Source organism: Lacerta agilis, chromosome Z (genome assembly GCF_009819535.1).
Source record: "Lacerta agilis isolate rLacAgi1 chromosome Z, rLacAgi1.pri, whole genome shotgun sequence".
In the NCBI taxonomy this organism is placed as follows: Eukaryota; Metazoa; Chordata; class Lepidosauria; order Squamata; family Lacertidae; genus Lacerta; species Lacerta agilis.
Genome location: NC_046331.1, coordinates 36127947 through 36147076, shown reverse-complemented (window position 1 = coordinate 36147076; position 19130 = coordinate 36127947). Strand labels below are relative to the sequence as shown.

At 43.2% G+C, this 19130-nt stretch overlaps 1 protein-coding gene across 1 annotated transcript in view; it reads left to right on the top strand.

Moving 5' to 3' along the window:
- The window catches only part of GRIA3 (glutamate ionotropic receptor AMPA type subunit 3), a 199254-nt gene that overhangs the window by 123714 nt on the left and 56410 nt on the right, over positions 1–19130 (top strand). Inside the window, exon 11 of the mRNA XM_033138270.1 lies at positions 7428–7804. Within this exon, the coding sequence (XP_032994161.1) occupies positions 7428–7804 (377 nt within the window). The remainder of the gene's footprint in view (positions 1–7427; positions 7805–19130) is intronic.

The window sequence follows — 19130 nt, the reverse complement described above, 5'->3', positions numbered from 1 at the left end:
TCCATAGATGTGCATGCAGGTACATAAATGTGCAAAGAAAGTAAGAAATATCACTTTGGGATATACAGTACTGTGGTGAATGTCCAAAACATGGGCATGATGTATCTCTTTGTCTGTCACCTATTGACCATTATCAATTATGTGACTTCCATCATTTCAAGCGTTCACTCAAGTTTTCTTTAGGACAGCTGCAAATTTGGGGAACCTGAAAAAATTAGTATAGCTGTCATGGCTACTCCTTTCCCAAGGAATTATTGGGAATTTCACCATCCTGCATAAGGGTCCATGACAGTTAAACCAAGTAACATCTATAATGTAGAGATATTTGTATTTGTTGTATACAAAACTGTTTCCATTGTCTGCCACCTTCCACCAAAAACTACATTATTCCTCCCAACATCCAGTATGACAATATGGATGTTATGTCCATATGCACATTAATTATGTGTGTTATCTTGTCATTGCATTGTAATGAATGGGGTGGAATAATGGAAAGCAAATATTGGGGGGTGGGAGGGTTAATCAATTACATATTGCTTAGAGAGTGAAAGCATGAATAGTAGCAAATGCCAATTGTATTCAATGGAATGGTTTATGTTATGGCCATCGGACAAACAAGTGAACATTGCTCCTGTTTCTGTTTTCATGGGAATTCTCTGACATCCTTATGTAGAGGTGACCTTAGCAGGTTTAAAGGGATCTTAGACAGAAAAAGAGAGCAAGCATTTTGCCTTATTGACTAAAAACAGGACAAGAAGTGAACGTTTCAAATTATAAGAGAGGTAGGCTTAGGTTAACCAAGAGGGAGAGCTTCCGGAATATAAAAGCTCTTGAGCAATTAAAGAAATGGAGTGGAAGCCAGGACCACCCTGTTCTGTTCTGGCTCTGCGGTTGACTTGCTGAGTGATGTTTGACCATGTAGTTAACCTCAAGGAGCCTGACATTTTACCCACGGTAAAATGTGGATGAATGATACAAGCTCAGTCTCACCCAGCAAGGATTTTGTAAAACACCTGGAGACTTCATGATGAAAATGTTCTTGCCCGGTGTGAAAAGCCATTCCTCTGCACTCAAATTGGAGCCATCCCTGCTTCTGTGAGCACAACAGCAAACCCTCATCTGGGTTGGCGGTCGTTCAATCATCTCAGCTGCCAGGAGGAGAAAGTAGACTTAGCGGTGTTATGTTACACATGTTGTTTACTCCAAAGTAAGCCCCACTTTCTTCAGCGGGACATAAATATGTGTGAAATAGCCTTAGTCGTTTTAGTGCTGAGGCAGGTAATATGCAGTTTGGTCAGCAGCATCTGATGTGTTATTTGCGGATTATACGTTAAGTAGAATTACATGGTAAAGTGTTTCTCGGAGTGGTTATCACTTTGGGCTGCAGGTAAATATCATATATATATATATATATGAATGAATATGAATGCCTGCTGGATGGGACAAATGTCCCATGTACTTCAGCATCCTGTTCTCACAGGGGCCAGAAAAGAAATTTGTAAGGATTGGGGGACATTTATGCTTTAGCAAGATCTGTAGATCTGTATCTGACAATGGAGCCCAGCAACTCTTCTCTGTAGGTTTTACCCCTATGAGGCAGTTGCAGTAGCTGAAGATCCCCACCTTCCCACAGCTGCCCAGGTATCCTCCTTCCCCGTGTCCTCCCCAGCAATCTGAGATTTTGCCAATGTGCCTGTCTCTGCTCTTCCCTCTTCATACTTCTTCTGGTTCTAGGAGACCCGGGTGAGAGGGGAGCTCACCACAGCAGGAGGGAGAGACACCTTGGCTTCTTCACCAGCCTGGATAATCTCTGCCTCTTCACCCACTTCTTCTCCAGCCTCTGCTTCTCCCTCTGATTCTGGACTGCCACAGCCTCTCCCAGCTCACTAAGCCCTGTTACCCCTTCAGCTTCCGACACCTCCTCTTCCCAGTCTTCTCCCTCTGACCCCAGCACCACTCTCCAGGCTCAGAGCCATCTTCTCTTGAGGGTCCCCCAGCTGCTGCCTTCTACCATTCCTGTGTCCATTCAGTCCATGAAATCAGACACACACACACACACCTCAATCCTCCATCTAGGGAAGCAAGAAGTGTTATCAGAATTCTATGCAGGGAAAACAAAACAAAAACACATGGAGGGTGTGGCTAGGGAGGGTGTGTGGCCTGGGGAAGAGAAGCCTGGAGGGCTGTGGGCATGAGGCTCCCATTCCCTGACCTAGGGGTCCTCCCCCTTCATTGAGCCCTAACAGATGTCTGAATATTGTCCAACACAAAGTGATTTCCCCAGAACTGCTCAGTTAAATGCCAGCTCCATGTTTTGACCAATATATTCTCAACAGGCCCACTTTCTCTCTGGCATTGCAACCATGGCCCCTTCCTTCACTTGCCAGTCTGCCAAACTGTCCTAAGGGAGAGCAGAAGATAGGTAGATGAGATGCTTCTGCATCTCCTAACAGACTGCCTGCTCAGAAAAGGCAGGTGAGTAGGTAGCAGCAATGAAGAGGAGAGGAGGCAGAGCCAGGGGGCTCCAAGGGTTGACAGACCAGAGGGGTAGCCTGCATGGGTGCGGACCTTAGCAGCAACTCGACAATGCTGAACCCTGATGCTCCGTGCATCCATAACTCTTGGATTCTCCCCACCCGCTAGCCACATCTAACCTGCTTTTCTCATGACCACACTGGCAATATCATTTCAGTTTGGGATCTGCTTACATGTCGCCCTACAGCAGATTCATCCAGTGAATGATAAAAGAGTTTGCAGACAACGAAATCTCCATGCCAAAGCCAGCCTTCTGTAGGGTAGTAGTTCGTCTCAGTTCAGAAATCTCCCTTGATCTTCTGGGATTAGTACAACTCAGAAGGCTGTTGTTCTGATGTGTTGCAGAGAGCCTCGGGTGTGTTACGTGAACATGATTGCACTTCTCAACCTCTCTCCACAGGGAGCACAATAGCTCTGAGTGTAAGGCAGGCAATGATACTGTGGGTTTTTTAACGAAACAGGAAGGCAGACTTCTCTGCCTGAGCAGATCTGGTTAGAGAGGACTTTCACATTGCTGATGAACAAAGGTGGATTGATCATGTTTCCATTCATATGCCAGGTCCATTCTACTTTTGCATCAATCTGTTTTTTTATCATAAAAATGTGCTTAAATAAGTACCGGTACTTTACACATGTATTTTATCACAACCTTTTTTTCTCAAAAAAGATATTTAAATCTTGTTATCTCAATATGAACATTTCTTAAAGTACTGTTTCCTCAAATATTTTTCTTTCTCTTTTTTGCACATTTTGGTGTGAAGCTGAGATCTGTATTGAAAGATCTGGAGAAATGTGAAATCCAAAGGGAAATTGCTTTCCAAACCATGTAGTTTATGTTTGTGTGACTGGTTTTGAATTTATTTTATTTTATTAAACGTATATCTTGCCCTTCTTCCCAAAGGTGCCCAGGGCAGCAAACCTTCCTCTGATAACAAAAAGCAATGTAAAATATAATTAAAGCATATTTAAAACATTTAAAAACTTTTATGTTTTGACAACTGCCTATAAGCCTGATTGGCAGGCAAACCCATTGTGCCCAAAAGCCCTCCAGAGCCTGAATCTGGCATTGCTTCTGCTACTATTCCTTGCCAGCCAGTTGCTCCAGCTACTTTTCCCCAGCACTCAAATACAGGGCCGGCCCACCTTTGAGGCAAGGCAAGGCAAGGCAAGGCAACTGCCTCAGGCTGCAAGATCTACAGGGGCAGCAGGTACAGGTGTAGATCTTCCTTCCCTCCTTGTTCCTGATGTAGATCTGCACTCACCCCTTCTTCGCTGGCAGGGACAGAGGCACCATTTTGTGGTTTGCGTCAGGTGCCAAATTGCCTTGAGCTAGCCTTGAAGCACAGCTCCTTTAGCTCTTATTTATTATAAAGTTATTGGGGCCATGAATTGGCCAAAATATGGGGAGAGCCTAGGGTAGGGCTTGTGAATTTAATTAAGGAAACCCCTGCCCCTGGTACCTTTCCCCATATAATTCAGTGTTGTTGTTCTGCCCTGAAAGTAAGGTTCCAGATGCATATTTACTGCATGGGGAAATAGATTGTGGGGGGGGGGGAGGTTGCAAGAAAAACAGAATAGGTGGGAGGATTAAGCTCCCTCCTTCCTGTTACTCTTTTTACTGCAAATCATGCCCTTTCCCCCAATTTGCAGCTTTTTCTGCTGCCAAATATGTAATTTGCTCCTAATATGCTTAATCATCCCGTGGTCTGCAGCATTCAAGTAGCCCCAAATTGGGTGCATTTGCTTAGACAAAATTTTACCTAGGAAGGAAGGAAGGAAGGAAGGAAGGAAGGAAGGAAGGAAGGAAGGAAGGAAGGAAGGAAATCATTTAGCAAATACTAGGGAACCTGCCACATTCTGCAATCAGGAAAGGTGACTCCTTTAACCTTGATATGAATTATGCAAATAGGCATATTTTTTCCTTTTGCTTACTTTGCATAATGCGTTCTCTTACTCCTTGTCCTTGAGAGGGGAAAGGGATGGGTTGATAGGCACTGGAGTTCATCCCTGATTATTCAGCTACTCTTCTGGATTTATGCAGACACTTTGCCATACTTTTCCAAACTTATCTCCACACCCATACGGACTAGAACCTTTGCTTTCTGAACTTTGTCTCTATGGCCTTAAGGATTAGAGGGTTTTTTTAAAAAAAAATAATTAAGACAGCCATCACTCAACCTAATATGAATTGCACCAGAGCCAGGGGAAGGAAGCGTACAGTTTTGTTCCATCCACACCTCCCTTTTACATACCATTATTCTTTACAGAATAATGAAATTCATGCTCATTTTCCCCCCACTGCCAGCAATGGAGAGGCAGAAACATATGGCAGTTCATAGGGGCAGGGGGCTTAATAATAAAATGCCCACAAGGCCATTTGAAGATGAGCTCCCCTATAAAACAGCTCATTATGGCAAATACACTTTTCATTCAAAAGATGGCTTTGCTTTCTCTCAGGAGCTTAGGAGCCTGTCAGAAAAGTCAAGGGCAAAGAGTTTTTGCATTTCTCCCAATGCCCCTGTGTGTCTTGTCTGGAAAAATGATTGTCTTATTTTGTATGCACAGTATTAATTTTGAATAACTATGCTACCACCACCACCACCAGCAGCAAGGAATGGGATCTGAAGGAAGCCTGGTCTGTTGTGAAGTCAGTTCCTGCAACAGCCAAGCTGAGCGGTTGCATAATTCATTATTTTGGCTTGTGTTTGTCCACTGTGTGCTTAAACTGTCACAGCAGACAAGTGGCTCCCTACAAAGCTGGCCAGGCAGTCTAGCCAGAGTGGCAGGGGAGACTCAGCCAGATGGGCAGGGTATAAATAAATTATTGTTGTTATTATTATTATAGCTGATGCGTATCCACATTGTGGCTTCTTCTGATGCTATCTTAGTGGTGCGAGCACTGCAGCAGTGTGCGTCCCTCACAGAGCAAAGCTGGAAATTTGTGCCTCTTTCCCCAGAAGTTGCTCTTGCAAACGTCTGAAACATCCTAAAGGCACAAATATGTCTTTTCGTGCTGATACAATGAAATGGCCAGACAGTCCATAATTTGCTAGATGAGCCCTAATTAAGAACACAAGAAGAGTTCCATCTAGTCCATTGCCTTGTTTCCCTCAGTGGCCAATGGGAAGCCTTCAAGCATGGCTTGAAGACAACAGTCCTCTCTCCCTGCTGTTACTCCCTAGCAAGCGCCATTCAGTGGTATACTGCATTTAAACATGGAAGCTCCATCTAGGCATCATGATAAACAGCTTTAAATTTGTCTAAATCCCTGTTACTTTGTTCAAAACCCACCTTTTGCATAAAGCATCCCCCCAGTTTATTTTATTAATTTTTATTAATTTTATACCTTTCCTTTCTTCAGTCATGGAACCCAAGGCACCGCTTAGTGTCAGCAATGGGGTGGCCATTATCCCCAGCCAGCATGGCCTCAAGGACAACAGGAGGTCGCCAGGTTGAGGAATGCTGTGTCTGCACATTTATTAAGTGTATAGAGAACAGGCTAAATTGAGCCTGGACTCAGTTTCTGAAATGAAACTTCCCAGCTTCCTCCTGCCACCCACACCCCTGGCACTGTTCATAGCATTAAAAATGTAGGTTCATGTCTTCGTGCAAAGACCTGGCTATCTTGAATACCTTGGCAGAAAACATTCATCCTTTTTTTATAAGCTATTTCAATTTGGGGACAGATCCTCTTCCCTAGTGAGTTCTCACCTCCTTTGACATCTTTTGAACAATTGTTTCAATATCAAATCTGTGTCAGAGTCATACATAACCTCATTTTTACCCTATTTTCGAGACTCTTGGGATCTGTTTCTGCTTTCGGTTGAAAGCATTGGACCATTTTGCCTATGGGTCTTCACTACATTGTGGGCCCTCGCCCAAACATTACTGGGTTGGTGTGTGTGTGTGTGTGTGTGTGTGTGTGTGTGTGTGTGTGTGTATTGGGGGGGGGGGTGGAGCAGAACGCCAGAACTTGGTGTCAAACAGCTTAAATAGCAACTGAACAGGATGGTGTTCTCCCCCACCAAAACTAAGAAAGGAAAAAAGGCAATAGGCTGTATGCATTCTGCAAAAGTGCAGGATGATAACAGGAGATAGTATTAACCACAGAACACAAGCTTCCGGGTTCTTTTTTTGTTTCTAGCCTTTGTGCTCCAAAGATTAGCTTGAAGATGTTTGAGCAATGACTGAAGGATTCCTAGATGCCAGAAGAGTGGTGGCAGGATAAGCTTTCCACACTTTCAAAACATATGGGCACTTATACTGATGATTATAGCTCTGACTTGGGGATCACTGATGTACTGTGTGTGAAGCAATGTAAGGAATCATGAGGGGTATAATAAATCACCTAAGAATTACTGAGATATAATATGTGTGAGGTGTTGGCTTGGGTGGCTTTTAAAGAGGATTAGACAAATTCATGGGAGATAAAGCTCTCACTGGCCACAGACCACAATGGCTACGTTCTACCTACACAGTTAGGAGGCAAGTGGGGAGAGAACTTGATGCTCATGTGCTCATGTGCTGCATGCGAGAATAGATGGGCTCTTATGACATGAGTGCAACAGCACCCTCCAATCTTGCAATTTCCAGCAACTGGTATTCAGAGGGACGCTGCTTCCAATACTGCTGGAAGGGCATAGCAATTGTAGCCATTAACCACTGCTGGCTTTATCCTCCATGAGTACTGTATATCCAATCCTCATTTAAACCCATCCAGCCTTTGCCTCCATGGTGCCCTCCACAGGTTTGGGCTGAGGGTGATAGGAATCGGAGGTCGCCAGGTTAGCAGAAAGGCTGATCTATATAAATGCCTTTTGTTTTTTATGCAAAGATGGCAGGGATACCTGGCTGTAATTCTCTCTTCTCTTTTCTGTGTGTTGTCTTTTCAGAGAGCAGACATTGCAGTTGCCCCGCTGACTATAACTTTGGTCCGAGAAGAAGTCATAGACTTTTCCAAGCCATTTATGAGCCTGGGCATTTCCATCATGATCAAGAAGCCCCAAAAGTCTAAACCGGGTGTCTTCTCCTTCCTGGATCCTTTGGCCTATGAAATTTGGATGTGTATAGTCTTTGCTTACATTGGAGTCAGCGTGGTTCTGTTTCTAGTCAGCAGATTCAGCCCTTACGAGTGGCATTTGGAGGACAACCAGGAAGAACCACGAGACCCTCAGAACCCTCCTGACCCTCCAAATGAGTTTGGAATATTTAACAGCCTTTGGTTTTCCCTGGGTGCCTTTATGCAGCAAGGATGCGATATTTCTCCAAGGTTTGTTTTTTTTCCACCCCATATCACACTCCCATCACCTTTTTGCATTTTATGGTCGTTGGCTGATGCCATGGTGCATATATGCTTCTTTCTCAAACATGCTTTCCAAATTTTTATTTTGACATTCCATCCAATGCTAAGCTTCCTCCATCAAGCCACAATTGCTTGCCGGCGTTCGCCCTCGAAAAGAAACGTTTGTGACGGGCATTGCTTTTCAATGCCTCTCATCCGTACATCACTGCCAGAACTTATATACACCATGTTGAGACTGTAAAATGCATCGGGTTTTTACATCTTTCAGCAATACTTGGAGGGTTACCGTGTTTTTGCTGCATCTCTCATTTTACGGTCATCTGCTTGGTGCATATAACACTTTGATTTCTGCTTTGCAAAACAAGAGCCAATGCCTTTGCAAAGACACACATGCAACAGCATTTTAAAAATAAAAATAGAAACCCTCTATGCTGCTCGCCATTGTTCACACTAGCTTTTTAAGTTTTCGTCATGCCTTCATCTTCTTGTCTTTTTTCCCTCTCATCCATGACTTACGTTGTTATCTGATATTCATTCCTTCATACACATCCTCCAGAATTGTTATGTCTTGCCTTGTGTACGTATTGTTCTGAAAAACATATTTGCTCGGATCTCCCAGTTCTGTTAAACATAGTTCAGAACCTTGACTGACAATGTTACATTGGGACACGTCAGGGACACTAGATAAATGCAGATGGAATGTAAGTTGGTGTGGAACAGCAAAAAATAAATAAATAAATTCAAATAGCCAGTTTACATTTAAAAAAATGTATCATTTCCAATCTCTATAAGTATAAGGGTTAAAGCTTTTGAAATAATGCGAAGAGGAGACTTAGATTGTCTTTGTGAGGCCTCCTTCTCACCACTCATGGCTATATTGTCTTTGTAATAAAGGCTGCCATGTTTCAAATCCTCTTTTTTGCTTTAAAAAAAATAAATCTTATTTATATTAGCTCTTGGTATGGAATATCTCAGCAATCCTACTAAAAGAGGCAATGCTTTTGAATTTAAAAATCACTTAAAAAAAAAACTTTTAGTAACAGTTTTACAAAACTGGAGATTTACCTTAGGGCACCCTCCCCATTACAGTGTGTCCTGTGCCAAGAAAAAATGGATACGAAACCTGGGTGTAGCCGGGGGTGCAGATTCCCCAAAATTATTGGAAACCATTGAAAGTACAGTGGTACCTTGGGTTACGAACTTAATTCGTTCCAGAGGTCTGTTCTTAACCTGAAACCATTCTTAACCTGAGGTGCGCTTTCACTATTGGGGCCTCCTGCTGCCGCCGCGACACTGATACACGATTTCTGTTCTCATTCTGAGGTAAAGTTCTCAACCCGAGGTACTACTTCTGGGTTAGCGGAGTTTGTAACCCGAAGTGTTTGTAATCCAAAGCTTTTGTAACCTGAGGTACCACTGTACTCAATTAACTGAAGTTCTGCTCCCCCTAGCAGAAGGCGGGCCCCGCCCCCATGATTTCTAAACTTAAGGGGGCAATCTCCAAAAAAAAAAAAAAAAAAAAAGCTCAACAAATTCGGCTGCTCCCCCTGGCTGCTTCCCCTAACAAAAATCCTACTACTGGCTACTCCTATGATCCGAAAGGTTTTCTGCTTGTCCCATGCTTTCTAGACACAGGTCTGAGCAGTCTTCGGTTGCTCCCCCTGCCCCCACTTTCCCTGGGAAAACCCACTCTTTACTGCTGAATGGAGCAAACGTCAATACCTAGAAAACCCAACAGATGTTTGCTTCTAATCAGCAACAAAGAGCGGGATTCCCCTGGGGGAAGCAGTGGGACAGCAGAAGGGCTTATCCACACTTACCTTTTGCCCCACTCTTTCTAGGCACTGGCCCAAGCTTAAAAGCTCTATATCCAAGCACGCACACACACACACACACACACACACATACATCCATTCAGGTTTTCTGTGGGTTGCCATTTGCTCCCATTGAGCTTCAAAAAGCAGGTTTTCACAGGGAAAGCTCCTGAGCAAAAAAGGGGGGGTGACTCATAAACAGAGCCTTAAAGCCTGGAATGAGCAGGGAAAAGGCAAGTGTGGATGAGCCCTAAGTCTGAATGAGCCCTTATTCATTGAGACTGAACTATGCGAAGACAAAAGCTTTTTAACAGAAGTATGTTGCAATGTATTGATGAAATCTGAAAGGGGAGCATGGACATAGCCAGGATCTTGGAGGGGGGGGAGGCCTTTTGTTGGGTGGGGCAGAACCTCAGTTAGCTATGTATTTTTATTGATTGGGGGGCAGCTGCCCCTCCCTGCCACCCCTCCCCCTGTCGCCACCCCACCCCCCTTGGCTACACCATGGAAGGGAGATTTATGTAGTTTCCCTGATGAAATTGCCCCCCGCTCTATTGAAAGCTACTTTCTATCAGGCCAGGCTATGTAGACCACAGTTGTCTACTCTCAGTGGCAGCCAGAAGAGGCTGCTCAATTAGGGCAAATGGAGCACTGCCCCCACCAGTTTCAGTCTTCTTTCAGCAATCTCCACCTGTCTGCCTTCTTTTTTTGCAACTATTCCAGAGAAATAGCACTGCCCATCAACTTCTCCACCATATGTCTTGCCCTTGTAGGATTTAACAAGTAGGAGTATGGTAGCAAAAGGAGAATTAGTTGGTTCTGCCTGCCATTAGTTATGACTCTGCCTATCATTACCTCTGGCTCCACCTACTGCTGGTCTTCCTGCCTTCCACCCTCCCAGTCCCATTGAGTACCAGCCACCAGTAGCTCTCCAGAGTCCCATCACTTGGTGCCTGAACTTTCCAGTTGATGGTGCCTGGGGTTCATGTAGAGACCTGCATGCAGACGGTGGAGCAGAGTTGCCATAAGTCCTTCTGTTTGAAGTCCTTCTCCTTTCCCCATGCCTAGAAAGTGCTGGGCTTTCTAGGCATGGGTCTGAGTGGTTTTGCCTTTGCCCTGCTGCTTCCCCTTTGAAAACCCACTCTTTAGCACCAAATTGGAACAAATGGCAATATGCAGAAAACCCGGTTGCTATTTGTTCTGATTCAACACTAAACCATGGGTTTCTCCAGGGGAACGAGATGGGGGAATGAACCCCAGATTGGGTTTAAAGGTAAAGATCCATTAGAAGGGAGATCTAGGGCCTTCAAGTTGAGCATCAACAGTTAGCACCCAGGTTCAACATGCAAACAAGTCACCTGTTCACCGTCTTCCCCATTATGGGAAGTTATATGATATTTCATATGCAATGCTGTATCCTATTTGCTCCCCCTTTTTTGGCCACACCTATGTGGCTACCCTAGAACATGTACTGTCAGTCAGTGCTTTTTTCCTGGGGGTATTCAAAGGTATGCAGTACCAGCACCTCTTTTTTTAAATAAAGAAAAGAAAAGCACTAGTTCAAAGTGTGGCACTTACTGTAACGACTTCATGGTGAGTACCAGCACCATTTTCCCCCAGAAGAAAAGCACTGCTGTCAGCGTGTAACGATCTCTCCTTTTCATTGCTATTTGTTGCAGAGTGGGAGTCAGGTGCCCTCTTGTACCCATTTCCCCATCTTCAAGGACTAATGATAGCTTCCGGGGTGGTTGTTTTTTTTAGGAGACCTATATAATATTTGCAAGAACGAAAGATCAAGACTGTGGATCTAGATGACAAATAGTTCTGGTGAAATTAAATGGGACTGGACCAGAATTCACACAAAGGCGTGACTGCATGTTTGTTATAGTCACATTAAGATCCAAACCTTATGATCTGTCCAGCTGTTCGTGTGCAATGCCTCTATAAGGATTTGTCGATGGCCAAACAAATTTCTGTCATAATACCCTTCTGTATATGAGTAGCTTATAGCCTCCTTCATGTGCCTGTGTGCTTTGTAGTATAATTCTGAAACCTGTAATGAGACCCTGCCTCTCTGCTTGCTGTTAAGATAGTGTGTAGTGATAGCATTTAAATTGCTGTTGACCATGTGTTCACCCATTAAAGGACCGGGAAAATAAGCATGAGGCATCACATGGAAAGCTGCAGGCTTTATATTTGTTTTCACTAGACCTGTTTTTGAGCTGTAAATAGAATCCCATAGGATTTCTTTTAGGCTCTTTAGATGACTCTTAACATGTTCTGCAATCTCTGTTTTACATAATGAATGGGGCATTTTCTCTCCTTATCAGTGTCCCAATTTTGGATGCTTCAAGAAGGCCTATGAAAGATCAAAGTCGCTGTAATATACATATCAGTCTATGAGTAGCTAATGTTATTAAAGTTTCCAACCCACTCTTGGCTGCTCCCCATGCCTGGAGATTGGTGCCCACCCCCAATTCAAGAAAGCCCAACATTTTGTCAGTAATTAGCACTGTGTTGTGGCCAAACCACACAACGAAACATCAGAAGATTTACCCACAATTCAATACAATTATTAATATTTTATTTATGCAGAAGAACATTTCTGCCTCTGCCTTTCAGCTCAGAGGGGTCCCCAAGGCAACTCATAATAATAAAATATAAATACATGTACAATGTGACAATAAAAATTGTAGAAACATTTTTTAAAATAACAAATGCCAGAGAGCATTAAAGGAGAAGTGAGTGAAACAGAATATGTAGTGGGATTTAAAACACATAGTAAACCAACTTGTAGAAATAAGAGGGGGAAAGACTTGCCTGTCTGCCCAAAAGCCATAAGAGAGGAGACAGCCCAGGCCTCTCTAAGGAAGCAATTCCACAGTCTGGGTGCTGCAACTGGGTTAGTCCTGTGCTATATCAGGATACAAACCAGAGTGCTATCTTAGCATTACATGTAAACCAATGCTAATGGTTTGTTTCTCTCTATACATACCACAGGAGTGCTCCATAGTGTGTTCTTCTTGTGGTTTGAAGAAGAGAAACAATGAGCCTCGGTTAGCACATAATGGCTTGTTTCAGTATGGCATAGCAAAGGGAGGCAGGTTGGCATGATTTGAGTAGCATGCATGCACCAGCATGCTTGCTCATTCCTGGTAATCCATAGTTTTTAAACATTGGTTCACCATTATGTGCAAACCAGACCAATGATAATTATTGCTAAAGAGACAATCCACTTTTGAAGCAGAACAGAGGCATGTTTCTTCAGCAGTGGGAACTACTCAGGGGTGGAGGTCAATGAGCCAAACCTCTGCTGCACATACTTTCCCCACACACACACACACACACACACACACAATTGCATGCCCTTCCTGTGGATCCCAGCCACTGCTCTGTAAATGTGAAGAAGCTAAACAAGGTTTTCATTTGTTCAGAAGATACTGAGCCTATAGTCCGTTTTTTAATATCACTAGTTAAAGGAGTTTAAGTTCTCCAGTGTGAGTTTTGTTGGAGTACATTTATGGAATGAAAGCATGCAGAGCTGTTAGACAAGAATTCTGGGAGAGACTTCACTGTTGGACTTCCTGACCTAGACTCTTTCAAGCTGCCTTTGTGTGAAACAGCCAGAACACCTAATGCCTAGTTAGACCTATAATAGGTGAGTATTTGGTGTGGAAATTCCTGAGGGTATGCCCTTACTTAATTTTAGATTATTAGCTGGAATGAGCTGCTCACTGCAATGGAATCCTCATGAGAATTAGCATTTGTCCAGGAAATTGAGTTCTGTTAGATGATAATGATTATCATTCATTCATTAATTCATTCATTCATTTTATATTCCACCCTTCCTCCCAAAGGAGCACAGGACAGCAAACATATCAATAATAATAAAAATGTAAAATAGTATAAAACATTCTAAAAACAGATAAAATAATGCCACATTTCTGTGGGCTGCTTCACACAGTATGTTTTTTAGGTGCACATTTAGGGTGTTCTCAATGGGCACCTAAAACGTAGAACATTAGTGTGATGAATGCATGCATCCTTCTCAAGGAACACGATTCTCTGCAATTGATTATTCAAAGCCCCATATTTCGGAGCACCCTTGGACTAAACTCGCTCCATGGAGTCCCTTCCCTCAATGAGTCTACCTCCTTGTTGTAGCAGCTCGAGGGGAATCTTGTCCAGCAGCCTCCTGCATGGATGTGGGCTCTTGCCAGATGCCTGACTGTTGATGCCAGCCTGGGGTGTATACCCAAGGCTTGCTTCTGTTCACTATGTGAAATGGCCTTAAGACCCATTCAGGTGTTCCTCTCTGCCATGCAATGATGTGGGAAGTAGGAACGTACATGGATACAACATCCCACAAAGGGTCTTGCCTGGCGATGAGGGAGCTAAACCAGATTATGTCCATCTGTTTCACTGGAAGGTACTTACACAACCTGCAAAACAATTCCCAACTTGTTTTGAGCAGCAGGCTAAATGAGTTGACTACTTTCTCTCTGGATTGCATTCATGTGGAAGGAACAGAAGAACAGGTGTTATATTCACTGCTCTAATAATAATAATTGTATTTCAAAGCATTGTATGAGTCTGCTTGCTTCAAAATATCCAGTTTCAATTTGTTTTGCCAGGACATAAGCACGGACTCAAGCATCCCCATGTAACACCTGTGTTTCCCAAGTGATTATGTTCTAATTGTGGCATATTTCCTGGGTTAGTGTCAATTAATTCACATAGGTGTGTGTCCCACACTCAAGGTAGCATGGCAATGAAGCAGTTGTAAGAGAGAAGCAAGTTGGGAGATCTTGTCATAGATCTCCCATGTCATATGTAATTATATGCCCTTTCGATGTAATTATATGCCCTTTCCTGCCGGCAACACATCACATTGTCCAAGGAATGAGGTCCTCCTACTTACAGAGATGGTCCTTATCAGGAGATCCTGATTGTGGCAGGTCCAGGGGACTCTTGTCAATCAGGCCCTTGACAAATGCCTGCCCCTGTCAACTGCTGATGCCTGTACACCAAGGTTTGCTTCTGTTTTCCAAGTGTGTTACCTCCCTTTCCAGAGTTCATGTAGGTGATGGATGCACATTATGCTCAGTGAAAGAAAATATTTTTAAGGCCCCACCAGGATCCAAGGCACTCCATAGTGCTGTCCCTGCAGTAAGTGGCATGGCCCTATGGAACTTTAAGCCCATGCAAAGACTTAGTAATGTTTTCTAATTTATATTTACACACACACACACACTTACCATCTGCTTTTGAAAGTTCCATTGCTCCCCAAATAATAACAACAATAATAATCCAGTTTGTCCTGTGGCATAAGGACCAAACTAGATGCTTTGGGTAAAGATGCACCAAAAGATGCAACCGTGTATCTTTGGCTCTGTTCATACCACATGCTTAAAGTTCATTTAAAGGATGGGGGCACACAGGGGTCCCACCCATATTACACATTTAAAGCAGTGTTGTACCCCTTTAAGCAATCATTGCTTCCCTCAAAGAGGCCTGAGAACAGTGATTCATCTTTCACAGTTCCTAGAACCCTTAACAAACTACAGTCCCTAGGATTCAATGGGGGAACTCATGTGTATTGAATTTGCTTTGAATGCATAGCATGGGCTGCTGGAGAGATGCCTTCTGCACAGTACAGTTCTGCACCTCTCGTTATGCTTACCCCCCCCCCACACACACACCATACATTTAAAACGCATTTAAAGCACAGGGCTTCCCCCTAGGAGAATCTTTGGAACTTTAGTTTACCCCTACAATTCCCAGCCCCCCTTAACGAACTACAGTTCCCAGGATCCTTTGGGGGGTTGGGTTGCCATGTGTTTAAAATGTAAGGTGTGAATGTGACCTTAATTCATTACAGGTGTGTGGGGTGGAGGATTCCCTACTGGGAAGGCAGCACTTGGGGAGCGGAGACTTTTCTCTCTGCTTGTCTCTTCAGATAGGATCCGTTCAGGTTGCAGTGAGTTTTGTTTCTATCTTTTGTTTTGTTTCTAGTTTTTTTATGGTTTTAAATTTATTTATTTATACTCAGTTACTGGAATGGGAGTGCTGCAACTCTCAGGTCCTGTCTGCAGGCCTCCAAGGGTCCAGAATCCTGTACACACAGTGGCCCACCAGACCCCTAAGGGAAGCCTGCAAAGAGGACCTGGGAGCAGCAGCTGCCCCATTCCAGCAAATGGTGGGTGCAAATGCTTTAGAACATGAGAAGAGCCTGCTGGATTGGGCCAATGGTACATCTAGTCCAGCATCCATCTTTCACGGTGGCCAACCAGATGCCAATAGAAGGTCTGTAAGCAGGACAAGGCCAAAACCTCCCCCCCCCTGCAGTTCCCAACAACAGGCTTTCAGAAGCATAGTGATTCCAACAACAGGAGGTAGAACATAGCTAACTCAGCTGCTAGCCACTGATAGTCTGACCCTGAATGAATTTCCTAATCCTTTTAGAAAGTTGGTAGATATTTTAAAATGCTTAAAGGACATAAACAAGCAAACAGGAATCTCAGTGGGATGGAAAATCTCCATGGCTACTGATATGAGAAAACCAAGGGCAGCCAGCATTTACCCCTTGCACCTACAAATCTCTTTACATTTTAGCACTTTAGATCCCAGCCTGCATCTCTAGATCTTTGTCCTTTCCAAAAACACAGCTACAGGGATACTTTGTGGTCCTCAAGAATCATGCCAACTGACTTCAACAGAAGTAAATGAGATTAAAAGTGCTCCAGATTAGAGTGCCAAATGACAATTTGTCTAAGACAGAGAGGTGCATAATTTGTAGTCAAGAGTATAGTTAAACATTGACGATGTTCCCATTAAAGATTGAGTATATGGCTATATATAATGTTCTGTAAATATAATGTAACTGTTGCATAAAAATGCATCTGTTTTGTCCTTGTTAACATGCTATTATTTTAACAACATGCATCCACTCAAATTTTCCTCTCAAGGTATGCTATTTACTTTGATTTCATGATAACAGCTAAAGTTAATTTGTTGAGGAAGGTGCTCTTAACTGAAATTGATTTTGTGCTTATTTTCATGTATCTGACCATTCTGTGCACTTTGCATAAATACTATTGAGTGGACAGGTGCAATTTAGAGGGAGAGGGGAAACCACTGACTTTTATAATCCTAAAGTTTGTTTTTGGGGTTCAGAAGAATATTGGTACTCCTTGCAGATGATACCATTATAGCTGGATAGCTCAGTTGGTTAGAGCATGGTGCTGATAACGCCAAGGTTGCAGGTTCGATCTGCTGAATATTCCTGCATTGCAGGGGGTTGGACTAGGTCAGGCATAGGCAACCTTCGGCTCTCCAGATGTTTTGGCCTACAACTCCCATGATCCCTAGCTAACAGGACCAGTGGTCAGGGATGATGGGAATTGTAGTCTGAAACATCTGGAGAGCCGAAGGTTGCCTATGCCTGGACTAGGTAATCATCGGGGTCCATTCCAACTCAATGAGTCTATGTTCTGTGTCATTAATTTGAAATCTGATGTGCATGCAGTCCATTTTGTGCTAAGCTAACACACAAATTAAAGTTGCAGAGATAATGGGTTTCATCTAACTAATTTCTACTTAGAGTAGACCCATTAAAATTAAGGAACCTAAATTAGTCATGCCTATTAGCTTCAATTGGTCTACTCTGAGTCAGACGAGCATTGAATACAGCCCAATATACTTGAGAGGCCATGAGTATCCTACTGGGGAAAGCTGTGAGCTTTATAGTCTTCTCAAATACCAAGAGAATACAACACCAATATAATTTGGACAAGTCATTATTGTAGGTCACACATTGGGGTTGGTATTCTATTCTGGCCTAGATTCCAGTGTTCTGAAAGTGAAGGAGGGAGATATGCTTCTTTTATCATGGTCAGGCCATTACTCGCTGTAGGTTTTCTGTTTACAGATTTTCCATCCATCTACCAGGGTGGAAGTCCAGTTAAGTTGATTCACCCTTGGAGACTTATGGGCCCAATTGGTTTCCAGAGTGCTCTCTTCTGTCCCTGTTACCAATAGCTCTTGGGTGGGTGGTTTCTGTGGGGAAGGGGCAGCTATAAGGGGTATCCACTCTTATGGTTTAATCAAATTTAAGTAACTCTCTCCCTGGTTTACTGGGCTGGGGTCTGCACCAAACGATGATAACTAGAACACTGAGGGAGGGAAAGTCTCACAACATGAAGCATTTAAGAAAGTAAAGCTCACATGCTGAATTAATGACTGACTATGAAGTGGGGCCATGCACATCACCCATATGTTCATGCAAACATCAGTAAAGGGGGAATCATTGGTTGAACAGGGTTCCATATAGTGTGGAATCCTTCATGAGTCCAGCTGTACACAATGAAGGATATTCCTTTTCAGCCACCTATGTCAAAGCACACACATTTGGCATGACTTCAGGGATGGGTCTAGCCAGCACAGTTCCAACCCCTGCATATGTGTTGATTTGATGCATGAGTATTACTTCCTGAATTGTGTGTTAGCCATACACTAGTGACTGATGCAAAGAAGGTTTTTTTTTTTCCCCTTCACCACCCGGTGAACTAATGCAAAATCATATCTCTGGATTTCTGGTGATGAAAAAGTTTTCTTACAATGACTTGGCTTATTATAAATTCCTTCTGCGTTTTTATAAATTTTCTAGGGAGAATGAAGTGACTAAATATTTGCAGTCCTCTTCCGGGACAATGCTGGCTAAAATGGAAATCTGCCAGGGATTCAATTGCTAAAGCGGAATATGCATGCTTTGGAACATTGGGTTTTAGACATGCAAATTCCAATTAACATAAAATACACCAGAACATCTCCTCATGTCTCTCTGTGTTAGACTTAGATACTCAAAGTCCCAATAGGATTCGATCAAGAAAGCTTGCTGATACATATTTTCCCCCCAAAAAAATTACATATTTCCATTCACTGAATATATTACATTTATGTTTGCTTAATCTGGCAATATAGAACAGTTATTTCATTTCTAAAATTGCACAAGTGCTCCTGTTAAGCAGAATAAAATGACCAAAACAAATAGTAATTGGGGAAGGTCCATAGTGAGTCACATTTTGAAAAGTTTTCTTCAAAAAAGAACAACACCCCCCCCCCAAAATGGAAATAGGAAACTGCCTTACAGCAAATCAGACCATTGGCCCATTTATCACAGTATTGTCTACACTAACTGGGGTGGCTGTCTAGGGTTTCAGGCAGTGGACAACTCCCAGAAATGCCAGAGGTTGAACCTGAGACCTTCTGCATGCAAAGCAGATGCTCTGCCACTGGTGCTCAGTGTTCCCTCCTCCCCACCAGTGATGTAGTAGTGGTTAATTTTGAGGTAGGAGTTCATCACAACAGCCCCTATATCCCACCCCACTTCCCATAAATGCAAACCCCAAATTATAACATAGCACCCAACAAGATCCAATAATACTCAACATAGCTACTATCTTCTGCACAGTTTCTTG